The 14,358-nt window shown below is 40.9% G+C and overlaps 1 protein-coding gene across 1 annotated transcript in view; it reads left to right on the top strand.

Moving 5' to 3' along the window:
- Window positions 1-14,358, top strand: part of magi3a (membrane associated guanylate kinase, WW and PDZ domain containing 3a) — a 237,816-nt gene that overhangs the window by 199,220 nt on the left and 24,238 nt on the right. Inside the window, exons 10-11 of the mRNA XM_041798984.1 lie at window positions 8,977-9,177; window positions 13,742-14,344. Coding sequence (XP_041654918.1) covers window positions 8,977-9,177; window positions 13,742-14,344 — 804 coding nt within the window. The remainder of the gene's footprint in view (window positions 1-8,976; window positions 9,178-13,741; window positions 14,345-14,358) is intronic.

The following is a 14,358-nucleotide window of genomic DNA, read 5'->3' as shown; positions in this document are numbered from 1 at the left end:
AGAGTACAGGCCTATACATACCTGTTATTGCCAAAAGATTTATGTGCAAACTATCTATTATGTTTCTTCTCATGATTTTAAAGACGTATTGTATACCAATCTAAGTCCAAGACAGTTCAGAGAACAAGTCAAAACTAATCTGCACTGTGCTATCAAACATCTGACTTTGTTATCATTGCCTTTCCCTGCTTTTATTTACTTTTCAATCTGCCAAACAGGCCTAGACATAACTTCACACTACATGGACAAGTTTGATAGCACTGATTCTTACTGTAATGCAGGGCATTGCTGCCGTTGTATTGGAACTTTTCCTCCAGGCCCTGATCTGTCTTGGCATTGCAATGGTTGAAGAAAAAGGAAAGAGGGAGATGACAATGCGTCAGGAGTGTTGGACAGGAAGATTTTCTTGTTTTTTTTTTTCACTTTCCTCACTCATCAGAGCTTGTTAGCTTGCTTTACAAGCTGAAATAGTTGAACATGAATTATATCTTTATCCATTGAAATGTATTGTGTTAACATGGAGACCAAACTATCAGGCTCACAGCTATTAAAGAGTCTCAATGCAAAGCGCCACTTTTTGGTTTGCCAGCATTCAAAATTAAAGAATTGGATGCCATACTATTTACAAGGGGATCCTGAAATTCTCAAGGCAGAGAATTCTGGATGTAATGTGTACAGTGAGCATGTGATATTGCAATGCAATATCTGACTTGCATGCAGTTAGGAGTAATGGTGGTGTAATTGTTAGCCTTAACACGTAGATCACAGTTGATATGAAACTCCTGGAAGTATAAATGCTGTCACATTGACTGGGAATCACTTAACTTCGGCGCGTCATTTTGTACATGCACTCCTGCACACTTTGATAATGGAATAGTCTTATCCTTTCAAAAGAAAAACCCTATTTTACAAATATTCTCTTTGAAGCTGTCTCCTACCTCTAAATTGTGGTGTTAAACCATACTGGTGTCACAGTGCAACACTCATTCAAATAATATATCTAAAAGTCAAGATCATAAAATACATCATAAAACAGATCTCTTTGCAGTCATTTGATTCCCAAATCAATGCACTGCTAACAAGGACAATCTTCAGTCGTAACTGCTCAACCTAAATGCCCCGTATTAGTTTTAGAAGATAAATTACATTAACTGTAGCCGTCAGGGTGTAGCTTTGTGAAAGGACAGGGGTGATACTAATTAAAAGGCTCATTGTGCTTTAATGTAGGTCAGTAACTTTAATATTCGGCTGAGTTTTCCTTTTCTTCTTCCCATAAAAAGCATCCCAGATGACAGCCTCCTTTGACACAGTGTTCTTAAAACACTGGCTCTACTTTTATAGCTCTGTCTTTTTGTTCACAGAGAGAGAAATCCTATATAACAAGGTACTAAAAGTGTTATCCAAATACTAAGGCACTTCATGCTGAGATGTCTGTCTTGAAGATGTTCCAACAGTTGACAGGCGGCTGATAAACAGCCCATAGCCTCTGAAGCAGTGATATTCAATTTGAATAATGGAGCAGCGCTCGACTGGGCGGCAGAATTCATTTTGACAAGTAGATTATGAAATAGGGAGGGCTCTGAGGTCTCTTTGAAAAATGCTTTTGCCCTAGACAGTCAAAGCGGTTCAAAGACGTCTTTAGAAGAGAGAGGAGAGAGCGAGAGAGAGAGGGGTAGCTGTGGTGGTGAGAGAGTTATGATCATAAATAGCGTTTCCGATGGGTCATCTGTTCATTCACCACCTGTGGTAAATGTTGCCGCCTGACTGGTTTAATCGCCATCCTCTCAGTCAGGGTAAATGTCGTGGACATCAAAGCTCTGTGTTTTTGTAAAATGACTGAGGATTATTATAGTTTTCTGCACATTTACACACAAAGCATTAGCATTCAAACTAGCCTCTGTATTTCAGAATCCCCTCAGACTAGAGCGTCAGCCTCACTCTGTTGCCTCCCACAGCTGAACCTCTCTGCAGTCTGAGGATGATATTACCTCCATGTCGACCACTGCCTCCAGCTCCTACTGCTCCCCTCCAGCCCTCCTGTGCCCACTCTGCATCTTCCCAACCTTGTTAATGAGAATTAATGGCTACTGGTCTTCTGTGAAGTGGGATCTAAACAGTGTTTTGACAAGTATGGCCAGGCTGACCTCCCAGACAATCCCAGAGACCTCCTGTGCTTGGCCATAGTAACAGTGCTGACAATCCTGACAGCAGCTGTGATGGTTTCATAAAGATGTGATGGTTCCATACAGCTGTTGTGGTTTCATCCAGCTGTGATGGTTTCATAAAGATGTGATGGTTCCATACAGCTGTTGTGGTTTCATCCAGCTGTGATGGTTTCATACAGATGTGATGGTTCCATACAACTGTTATGGTTTCGTAAAACTATGATGGTTTTATTCGGTTTAATGGCTTAATATAGCTTTGATGGTTTCATACATCTGTGAGGATTTCATACAGCTGTGATAGTTTTATACAGCTGTTATGGTTTCGTACTGCTGTAATGGTTTTAAAGTGCTGTGATGGTTCCATACAGCTTGGATGGTAACATACAGCTATTGTGGTTTCATACAGCTGTTATGATTTCATACAGCTGTTGTGGTTTCATACAGCTTTTGGGGTTTCATACAGCTGTTGTGGTTTCATACAGCTGTGAAGGTTTCATACTTTTGTGATGGGTTCATACAGTTGTAATGGTTTCATACAGCTGTAATGGTTTCATACAGCTATAACCGTTTCATACTGTTGTGATAGGTTTCATATTGCTGTGATGATTTCATACAGCTGTTATGGTTTCATACAGCTGTTGTGATTTCACACAGCAATTTTTGGTTTCCTACTGTTGTGATGGGTTCATACAGCTGTGATATTTTTCTACAGCTGTTATGGTTTCATACAGCTGTTTTGGTTTTATACTGTTGTGATGGTTTCATACTGCTGTGATAGTTTCATACAGCTGTTATGGTTTCGTACTGCTGTAATGGTTTCAAAGTGTTGTGATGGTTCCATACAGCTTGGATTTTACATACAGCTATTGTGGTTTCATATAGCTGTTATGCTTTCATACAGCTGTTATGGTTTCATGCAGCTGTTGTGGTTTCATACAGCTGTGAAGGTTTCATACAGCTGTTATGGTTTCATACCACTGGGATGGTTTCGTAGTGCTGTGATGGTTTCATATGTCTGTGATGATTTCATACAGCTGTTATGGTTTCATACAGCTGTTGTGATTTTATACTGTAGTGATGGTTTCATACAGCTGTTGGGGTTTCATACAGCTGTTGTGGTTTCATACAGCTGTTATGATTTCATACAGCTGTTGGGGTTTCATACAGCTGTTATGGTTTCATAGTGCTGTGATGGTTTCATATTGCTGTGATGGTTTCGTACAGCTGTTGTGATTTTATACAGCTGTGAAGGTTTCATACAGCTGTTGGGGTTTCATACAGCTGTTGTGATATACTGTTGTGATGGTTTCATACAGCTGTCGGGGTTTCATACAGCTGTTATGGTTTCATACAGCTGTTGTGATTTTATACAGTTGTGATGGTTTCATACAGCTGTTGGGGTTTCATACAGCTGTTGTGGTTTCATACAGCTGTTGTGATTTTATACTGTTGTGATGGTTTCATACAGCTGTCGGGGTTTCATACAGCTGTTATGGTTTCATACAGCTGTTGTGATTTTATACTGTTGTGATGGTTTCATACAGCTGTCAGGGTTTCATACAGCTGTTATGGTTTCATACAGCTGTTGTGATTTTATACTGTTGTGACGGTGTCACACAGCCGTTGGGGTTTCATACAGCTGTTACAATTTCATTCAACTGTGAAGGTTTCATACAGCTGTGATGGTTTCACACCGGTGTGATGGTTTCTGGTTTCATACTGCTGTGATTGTTTATACAGCTGTTGTGGTTTCACACTGCTGTGATGGTTTCATACAGCTGTTGTGATATACTGTTGTGATGGTTTCATACAGCTGTTGGGGTTTCATACAGCTGAGATGGTTTTATGCAGCTATGATGGTTTCATACTGCTGTAATGGTTTTATACCACTTTAATGGTTTGATACTGCTGTAACGGTTTCATACAGCTGAGCCTCTCTCAGTCTGAGGATGATATTACCTCCGTGTCAACCACCGCCCTCAGCTCCGCCTGTCCCCCTCAGCCCTCCTGGGCCCACCCTGCACCTTCCCAATCTTGTTAATGAGAATTAATGGCTAGTGGTCTTCCATGAAGTTCCATCTAAACACTGTTTTGACAAGTATGGCGAGCCTGACCTCCCAGACAGTCCCGCAGAGCTCCTGTTCTTGGCCATAATTACAGCGCTGACAATCCTGTCTGACATTTCGTATAATCACTTCACCCCTGAGCATACAGACTCTCCCTTAGTGGCCCATGGCTTCATCAAAACCAATGTAAACATAGAGTTGGTATGTAGCCAAGTTCTTCTTCTTCCTTTTTTTTTTTTTTTTTTTACCTCTGTCAGTGTTGCTTTCAAGGCTATCGTGTAAAAGACAGTGTTGGCAGCCTTTTGACATAGTGTGTGAACATAGGATTCCTGTGCATCCTGAAGGGGTTTTATCCTGTCAGAGTACATACACATAACATGAGCTAACACCTTAAATCATCATGAAGAGTCATGTTCTCGCACCTGCATGCACATACACTTGCACAACATTAATCTACACACATAATCTTGGAAATATCTCCCTGACACAACTCCGATACGGCAATGTCATGTTAATCATACTTTGCATAATCTTTTTTTTCCCATCAGAGCGGTCACATTTATCTGCCAATTGCAATGCAATTATGCAAATCACCATCCCATGACACATTGAGAGTGGAGAAAGGAGGTGGAGGAGGAGAAGAGGGGGTGTCTATCTGTACCCATCCCTAATGAGATTGATGTCCCACCATCTATCAGTGTGGGAACTGCGGGAGAAGAAGCCCAGCATGCAGGGACGCAGCGCATAACTCACCGTCTCATACGCTCACACTGCAGGGAGGGGCGAGCGAGGGTTTTAGTTAGACTCTCCCTTTTCCTTTCTGTCAAGGCAAACTCTCTTTCTCTCTGTCTCTTTCCATCTCATCGCTCTTATCTCCCTCTCTTTCCCCACACACACAAATGCACACAGCGTCTAATATAATTCCTCCCCTGTCTTTCGAAAACTTGCCCCATTTACACAACCTGCAGACAGCACAAAGGGAATTTGCAATGAAAAGTTTACCTGGGAAATGTCAGCCGCATTTCAGTATGGATTTATCACTGCGGAGAAAGGAATGGGTTGTTTTGCAGGGGCATAAAGTATAGACATTTTGCAATAACTGGATGCTTATTGCCTTTTTTTTTTTTTAAACCAGGCAGTAGACTCGCAGGTTGGTGTATGTGTGATTTGTTTGAGTTTGCACTTAAATTACAATGTTCCCACAGTGTTTGTGTAATTACAAGCAGTGAGTGACGTGCTGTCAGACACGCTGACACTGTGCGAATGTTGTTATGATGGAGACAGATGGCAATTTATGAGCAAGCTATCCCGTTTCTCTTCATATCCGCGGCTCATTCTGGCAGACATGCATGCTTACATACCTAATAGACAGTCTCAGCACGCAAAACGGTGAACTTTAAAGATATGCAGCTATTGTCTATTGAGGTAATGCCACTGTGACTTATTTCAAGTTTAATATAGAAGCTGAAAAAGCTATAAAGGCTTTATTGTTCAAATAGAATTGGGCTATACACTCTAAATGAAAAGCAGAAGCAAATTAGTGTATAGGGATTACAGTAATTAGACCTTTGACTTTAGAAAGACCATGGCCATCATTTTGTCTGCTTTCGCATCTATATAGCTTAGAACTTTTCTGAATTAAAAGTCACAGTGCTTCTGGTCCCTGACTTTTCCTGACAGTGTCTGTATTTCAAATTTGAAACGCTATTTCAACAACAACACAAAAATCTAAGAAAAATATGATCACTTCTACCTCGAGAGACTGCTCACAGTCATTTTGACTGCACATATTCCTGCTCAAAGGGATATTTTGAAGTTGGGTTGTATGACTTACCTAGCAATAGTGGTTGCATTAGCCTCAAGATTTCAGTGCGTATTGGATGAACCTGCAAGGAAGCTAGGCTAAACAGCATTGCAGATGGGTACAGTTTCTCTGCGTAAATTAATGAGGTTTAGATAAAAATGGGCCAAAAACAATGTTGGCTCAATTGCCCGCTATATTGAAAGATTTTGAAGCGTTTTTTGTTTCGTTTTTTTTTTACACCCAGAAAGCCTCTGTATTTGCATTGCAATACAAGCTTTGGCTAGGTGTTCTGCTTCAGTGTTTTTCGCTATCTCCTGATTAGCTGTTTGGGTCTGTGGGTTTCAGCAGAGAAAACAACAGCAAACTGGTCATTTCAGCTCAGTTTTACACTTCAATAGCTGAAGCATTGTTTTTATGCTGTAAGCATATTGTACCAGTTGCAGCTTTGCTAGTTATCAGCCATTAGGAGAATAAAGCAACAGCCATAATGTTACTTGGATGACAAAATTCCATTTGGCTCTGTTGGTTGGGGTCAATTTTTCCAATTGGACCTCAGAAATTTGCAGAAGGATCGTAAAACACCGATGTTCGGTAAGGCAGAGAACTCTGGATGGGGAGTGATGCAGGCTGCAAGTGTCTGTGAGCCACTATCTTCTACTCAGAAATGTCCTGAAGTAGTTTTGCAGCCACTTCAGTGGCAGTAGCTTTGGGGCGGCGGTAGCTCAATCTGGAAGGACTTGGGCTGGGAATCGGAGGGTTGCCAGTTCAAGTCCCAGTCAGACCATAACTGGACTTTGGCCTGGTAGCTGAAGAGGTGCCAGGACTTCCCGAGCGCTGCCAAAGTTCCCTTGAGCAAGGCACTGAACCCCCAAGAGCTCACAGCAGCGCTCCATCAAGGACAGCAAGGCCATGACTCTGACATCTCTCCATTAGTGCATGTCCATGGGGGTCCTGTTTGTGCATGTGTATTTGCATGTAAAACAGCCTATGTTTGTGTAGTATGTATAACTATAGTGTAAACTGTGAATTTCCCTTCAGGGATTAATAAAGTATGACTTAACATCTGACTTGTGACAGCAGTAGCTCCCTAAGGTTCCTGGGCATGGGCTCACAGTTTCCACACCTACACCACCAGATAACTTGCTAAGCAGTCTCTTTTTCTCCTCTGTCTTTCTTCACACTAAGTCACAGTCTGTTAAAGCTGTTCCTCTGTGTCCTCTGGGTCTTAAATAACCTTCCAAAGCAAATGGATTCACCCATTTCTGTGTTTCTAACTAGGGAATCCATCTTGCAAAGCTCCCATCTGAATAGTTAGGTCCTGGTCAGAAAGTGACAGGACCAATCAGTGTCGAGGGTCAGTACTTTAGGGCGCGGCAAAGTCGTCATGTAAGCAAGCAGCAACAAAAGGCCGGTGCAATTATCACGGAAGAGATTAACATGGATGTTGCTAAAGCACCAGTTTTATCAGAACTTGATGACATTTCTTCGTTAAATGAAGAACAAGGAACAGCATTGAATTGTTTTCTTTTCAAAAACGACAAAAGTCGTGTACTGACATGTCTACAGTCACCATGGTTTGCGTTATGCAATGCTGTATTGAGTTTACTCTCTTCGGAAAGGGCGCAGCTCAGTAGCAGCTACAACGTCACGTGTTTTGTTGCTCTGATTGGCCCGTAAAGATGTGACAGACAGAACATTCATCCAATCACCCTCCGAGTATTTTTTCAAAGGCTCTACCCTTTCCCAAACGCTGTCTATGAGAGGTTTTCCAGATTGATGTGTGAAAAAAAATCCATCTGGCGTGCCAGGTTAGGTCTTAAAAGTATCCCCTTGTAAATGGCATGTTATCATCACTAAAGTCAAAATCACTAATTTTTAGGTTGTTAGCTTTTTTGTTGTTTTCTCTGCAGCCTGAAGACCCAAACAGCTGATCAGATACGCTGAGACTAAAGAGCACATAGCCGAAGGTTGTATTGCACTATAGTGCCAAACACGGAGGCTTTCTGGGGGGAAAATAAAACTCTTCAAAAAGTTCCATATTGGGTATATTTGAGCCAACAATGTTTTTTGGCCAATTGTCACCAAAGCATCTTGGCATGGTATAGTGAACCAAATATAGCCCTGCTCTTTATTTAAATAAAAAAGAGGTCCAAATAAATATGCAAAATAAACACTGATAAAAAAAACAGTATTATATAATACATAACAAAAACAAAAAAAAGAATTATAACTGTAATAAAAACAAAAAATATCGACAATAATGAATGAAAATGCACCTTGATGCAGCAGGTTTATTTTGTTGTGTTGCTGTAGCTTTGCTTGTCAAATTTCTCCTGGGGTGAAGTTTTAATTAAGCTTTATTTCATCTGGGGTAACTAATGTGTAAACATATCATTCACAAAAATTAGCATTTTTTCTGTGGTAATGGAGTGAAAATTGCTGAGTAGGTTGTAACTGCACAGCTGTATTTACCAGAAAAGTTGTGCACAAACTTTCTAGTGATCAGGACAATTCACACACAAACATATATTTTCTATTAATAGTTAATTTATGATACTAAGATATTATCATTTTGCCATGAAATTAAGTAAAATTCAATGTTGCATCATCAGATCAGATACCATCACTTGTTATTATCCTGTTCTGTGTTGTTAGAAGAAATATCCATCAGAAAACAACAGTGTTTTTATATGTACTATATGTGATGACAAATGATATTGAAAAATGTCCTAATGAATTAGTTGAAATGTATATCTTGGTGTTAATTTATTAAAAAAAACAATATCCCAAAACAATAAATACATTTCTGTTTGTATTGGATATCTGTCTTTGAAAATAACAGTTTGAAATCTTGCAGTTCTCATGTTAAATATATTTATTTTTTTATATTCCTCTTTCCATCACTCTTTGCCAATCTCTCTCCTCTGTGTCATCCCTACAGCTGAGGAGCCCAGCAGAGGAGTGCGGGGCTTCACTCGAGATCCGTCTCAGTTGCAGGGCACCATGCTGCAGACGGCTCTTAGAAAAAGCCCTCAGGGTTTTGGGTTCACCATCATCGGAGGAGACCGACCAGATGAGTTCCTTCAGGTCAAAAATGTCCTTCCAGATGGTCCGGCCGCGCACGACAACAAGATCGCCTCAGGTAATCTCCCCCCTGCTGTTTATGAAAGTGTTGTCGGGCATCTGGATTACACACTGGCTCAGGGGTTAAGTGCTGTGCTCATGATGCAGTCATACCACGAGGAATTGCTAGAAAGAGGAGTTACAGCTGGGGTTTACAACTTCCTGGAAAGCAAGATGATTAGGATAGATTTTCAAATCATCCAACCCAAAATAATTCCAAAGCAAATCCCTAAATTTTTGGAACATATGCACAGTGTTGGGTAGCTTTACTTTTAAAGAAACTTATAATTCAGAAATAACATGTTGGGGCACTGACAGCCGTAAAGTTAGGTTGCACAGCATACACAATAGATTGTAAACATTGGAGCTGGCAGTCTAAGTACAAGTTCAACCTGTGGCCCCTTCTTGCCTGTTTTCTCCTGCTGATGGAAGTTATGCACTGAAGACTTTTTTAGCGTTCTACATGCCTGCTCAGTCAGGGTGAGTCAGGGGAACTCTGTGCTCCACTGCCAAACAATTATTTTATTTGGCCAAAATAAAACTGAAGTTAATTTACAAAGGCTGCTTTATCTAACATCAATAAACTAGACCATCTTTTGTCTTTCCCTGTAAAACAGGCGTGCTAATTGGGATTCAGTTCAAGTAAAACGTGCAATTTTTAGCTCCAATCTCTAAGACCAAAACTCCTGTGTCCTTTCTGAGTGCAGCCCTATGTCTCTTCAGATATTCAGCCCAGAGCTCATTCACATATTGTTTCTTAGAAGTTTTAAATAAAAAAAAAAAGTTCTTTCTTTCAGTTAGGGAAGTCCATTGGCCCTCCTTGTATTGTACTCTTGTGAGGAAACTCTGTCATTGTGCCTCATACATAAGGCACATAAGGATTTGATCACGCCCCTAAGTGGGCGGGGTCGTAGTTTGCCCCTATGTGGTGCCATGGCTGTCGGAGGGATGCATCGACATGAAAAAAAAAAAGTTTGAGCCTTTGAGAAAAGCAGATGAATGTGCCATCATGTCTGTGTAAACACGGAGCTGTCAACAACAAACCCATTGGGAGTTTGACTTAGCTCTTTTAGGAAGACATCACTCAGTGATAAATGCAGTTAGGATATGTTTGATCTCCCCCATATTAATGTCTAAAATGTTGCATATTTTACCTTAAATGTACTGCACATCCCTCTCCTAGAGAAATCCTTACCTTTACAATGTCGTCTAGCTCTGTGAAGTCTGGTATTAACAAATCAAATGTATTAAAATAATCCTCTCTGCTGTCATTATTTGAGTCAAACTTAAGATGAAATGCATCCCGGTCCCTGCCTCTCCTGTTTTTCTGTGACCATGGACTTTAATTTTGCTTCTAGCAAGGACTTTCTGCTGTTTCTCTCTCCATTACAAAACTCTGTCTCCCTTCCTTGCCATGCAGTGCATGCACAACTAGCTTCCTAGTGTGAGCTTGTTAAAGGCTCTTAAAGTAGAATCGATATAAACCCCAAAACATCAAAAGATATCCCATTTTCTACTGTTTTCAGGGAAGTAATTGATTTATTGATACAACATCAATGGCTTCTAAAATAAATTCCCTGCCCTAGTTTTAAGGAGAGAAAAATGGTCCTTTATGACTCAGTGCAGAATCCAGTGTCACACTCACATGTCTGCTGTTTGCACGCTGTGTGTGCCGGCAAACAGTGACACTTGGCTTGGCATCTGCATCAGCTCGGTGCATAATACAGTTTTATGTACCCTGAGCACACACAAACACACATTTGGAGCAAAAGCACCAAACAGGCACTTTACCCTGAATGTCACATTGCTTGATCAAGCAGAGGCGAATGTTTATAGGCGGTGTTTGGAGGAGAATCTCTAAAAATAGGAAACTTCTATCAATAGCCAACATGCTCTGTTTATGGTTTACACTCCTAGATTTTATACCCAGTCATATATTGCAGACTTAATCGGCCTTTAGAGAGGTATTCTCTGCACGGCTGGTGGGTGACAAGTATGCATATCTGAATAACGTTCATGTGCTTATAGCCTGTAGCAGCACAGACATGTATGCTGCATTTACGCACCAGCTAGATCCCTAATTCCCATTTTATTGTACATACATTCTGCGATCACATGCATGATGATTATAGGCATTTGAATTACTGATAGCGAAGCTCCTCGGGATGCACATTACAGCAATATTGACGCCATGAAATACACTTACAACTGCCACAGAGATCAACATGAAAGGAGAACAGAAGGAGTAATTATTTTCACCGTTTCATTCCCCTGCTGAAAATGAGAAATTGATTAAACTAAAAATGAGTGTAATTAATTTCATCAGGTCGTAATGGCAAACACTGAAGTGTAACAACTTTCTTTTTGATTTAACACTTTCTGACAGGCCCTGGAGACTTAATTTACATCTATGTACTTCTATTATTGTATAGATTCTTGCTCATAGGATTAGCATTAGAGTGGTGTCTGAACAGGAACTGCATTAGGATATGCAGCTCATTCTGAGAGTGCAACCTTAGCTGTGTTTGCTATGAACGGGGTATTGATTGTGTAGGTGGGCTGAATCCTCCTCTGGGCTTTTAGCCAGGAAGCCAGTCAGCAGTTCTGCAGAGCGTGCAGTGTATATATCTCAGCCAGGCCAGGGGTGATGATGAGAGCATCTCTACTTACAGGAAGATGAAAGGAGGTAGAGGAGAGCAGCATGCCAGTGATCTATTTCATCCTCTTCCCTCTTACTCTACACTCTCATTAACATCTTTCAGTTTCCTGTAGAGTTCAAAGAGGAAACATATAGATTCTGCCTTTATGATCCATTCATTATTTCAATCACTGTTGTCACTATTATAGTATCTTTACTATTGTCTTACCACTTTAAGTATGGAAGCCTTATGAGGTCATGCATCCAAACATTTAAATCTACTCAGTTTAACCCTGATTACTAACTAAATATATAAAATATTTGTTAGTTAGTTCCATACGTTATCGATGCTGTGTGCGTCAAACATACTATATCTGTCATTTTTACATTTCATAGTACAACCCCAGCTCCAAAAAAGTTTGGGCGCTGTGCAAAATGTAAATAAAAACAGAATGCAAATCTTATAAACCTATATTTTATTCACAAAAACACATGAACAACATAGCGGATGTTGAAACTGAAACGTTTATCATTTCATGAAAAATATTAGCTCATTTTGAAATTGATGGCATCTCAGAAAAGTAGGGACAGGGCCATGTTTACCACCGTGTATCATCCCCTCTTCTTTGAACAACAGTCTGTTAAAGCCTGATAACTAAGGAGACCAGTTGCTGGAGTTTTGGGAGAGGAATGTTGCCCCATTCTTGTCTGATGTGGGATTCTAGCTGCTCACAGTCCTGGGTCGTCTTTGCCGGGTTTTTCATTTTATGATGTGCCAAATATTTTCTGTTGGGGAACGTTCTTGACTGCAGGCAGGTCAGCTCAGCACCCTGACTTTTCTAGTGTGAAGCCATGCTGTTGTGATAGATGTGGTATGTGGTTTAGCATTGTCTTAAATATGCAAGGCTTTCCCTGTAAGAAACATTGCCTGGATGGAAGCATATGTTGCTCTTAAACCTCTTTATACTTTTCAGCACTGTTAGTGCCTTTCCAGATGTGTAAGCTGCCCACACCATAGGCACTAATGCAACCCTATACCATCAAAGATCCAGGCTTTTGAACTGTGCACTAACAAGCCTGATAGTCCCACTCCTCTTTGGTCCACAGGACATGGTGTCCATATTCTTCAAAAAGACTTTCAAATTTTGTCTGATCTGACCACAGAACAGTTTTCCATTTTGCCTCAGTCCAATTTAAAAATGAGACAGCAGCGTTTCTGGATCATTTTCACGTATGACTTCTTTTTACATGATACAGTTTTACCTTGCATTGTTGGATTGGCACAGAAAACTGTGTTGAAAATTATTTCTGGAAGTGTTCCTATGCCCATGCAGTGATTTCCAGTACAGAATCATGCCTGTTTTAATGCAGTCATCCTGAGGGTATGAAGATTACAAGCATGCAATATTGACTTTCAGCCTTGTCTCTTGCACACAGAGATTTCTACAGCTTCTCTAGATTTTTTTAATGATATTATGTTCTGTAGATGGTCACAGGTTTTTGCAGATTGGTTAACCTCTGCCCATCTTCACTTCTGAGAGACTGTGCCTCTTTAAAATGCTCCTTTGGTACTGAGTTATGTTACTGATTTATTGCCAATTACCCTAATGAGCTGGAAAATACTCCTTCGGTTATTTTTCATTAGTACCGCTTATTTTTCCAGCCTTTTGTTGCCCTGTCCCTACTTTTTTGAGATGCCTTGCTACCATCAAATTGAAAGTGAGCTGATATTTCTCATAAAATGGTAAAGTGTATAAGTAAAATATAGTAAAATATGGGTTTATGAGATTTGCAAATCAGTGCATTCTGTTTTTATTTACATTTAACACAGTATCCCAACTTTTTTGGAATTGAGATTGTACTAAAGGTACAGTAACTGTAAGGGTAAATAACATAAATAATAGACTTTAACAATTATGTATTTCTAACCTTTTTGTTCTTATAGGAGATGTGATCGTGGACATCAATGGGTCCTGCGTGCTTGGGAAAACCCACGCTGATGTGGTTCAGATGTTCCAGTCCATCCCCATCAACCAGTATGTGGACATGGTCCTGTGTCGAGGCTACCCACTACCTGAGGACTCCAGCAGCAGTGAGGAGGCCAAGGACACCTCCCCATCCCCCTCCACCTCCACCCCACAGGATCCTAACTACTCAACTGTAGACGGAACAATCCCCAGACAGTCTGCTGTAGCACCGCCTATGACCAACGGAGGACGCCACCACCACCACCATCACCAACACCACTACCACATTCCTCACACACCAAACCAGGACGGTCCTGACCCCACTCTGCTGCAGCCAGAGCTAGTGAGCGTGCCCCTGGTTAAAGGTCCTGGAGGTTTTGGATTTGCCATCGCAGATTGTCCGCTGGGTCAGAAGGTGAAGATGATCCTGGATGCTCAGTGGTGCAGAGGCTTGTTGAAGGGGGATGTCATCAAGGAGATCAACAGACAGAACGTACAGACATTAAGCCACTCACAGGTGGTGGACATCCTCAAAGACCTACCTGTGGGCAGTGAAGTTAACGTGCTGGTGCTCAGAGGAGGTGAGTCAGCAAAA

This window comes from Cheilinus undulatus, linkage group 11, assembly GCF_018320785.1.
Source record: "Cheilinus undulatus linkage group 11, ASM1832078v1, whole genome shotgun sequence".
In the NCBI taxonomy this organism is placed as follows: Eukaryota; Metazoa; Chordata; class Actinopteri; order Labriformes; family Labridae; genus Cheilinus; species Cheilinus undulatus.
The sequence above is the reverse complement of the archived record's forward strand: the minus strand, read 5'-3'. Positions and strand labels throughout refer to the sequence as shown.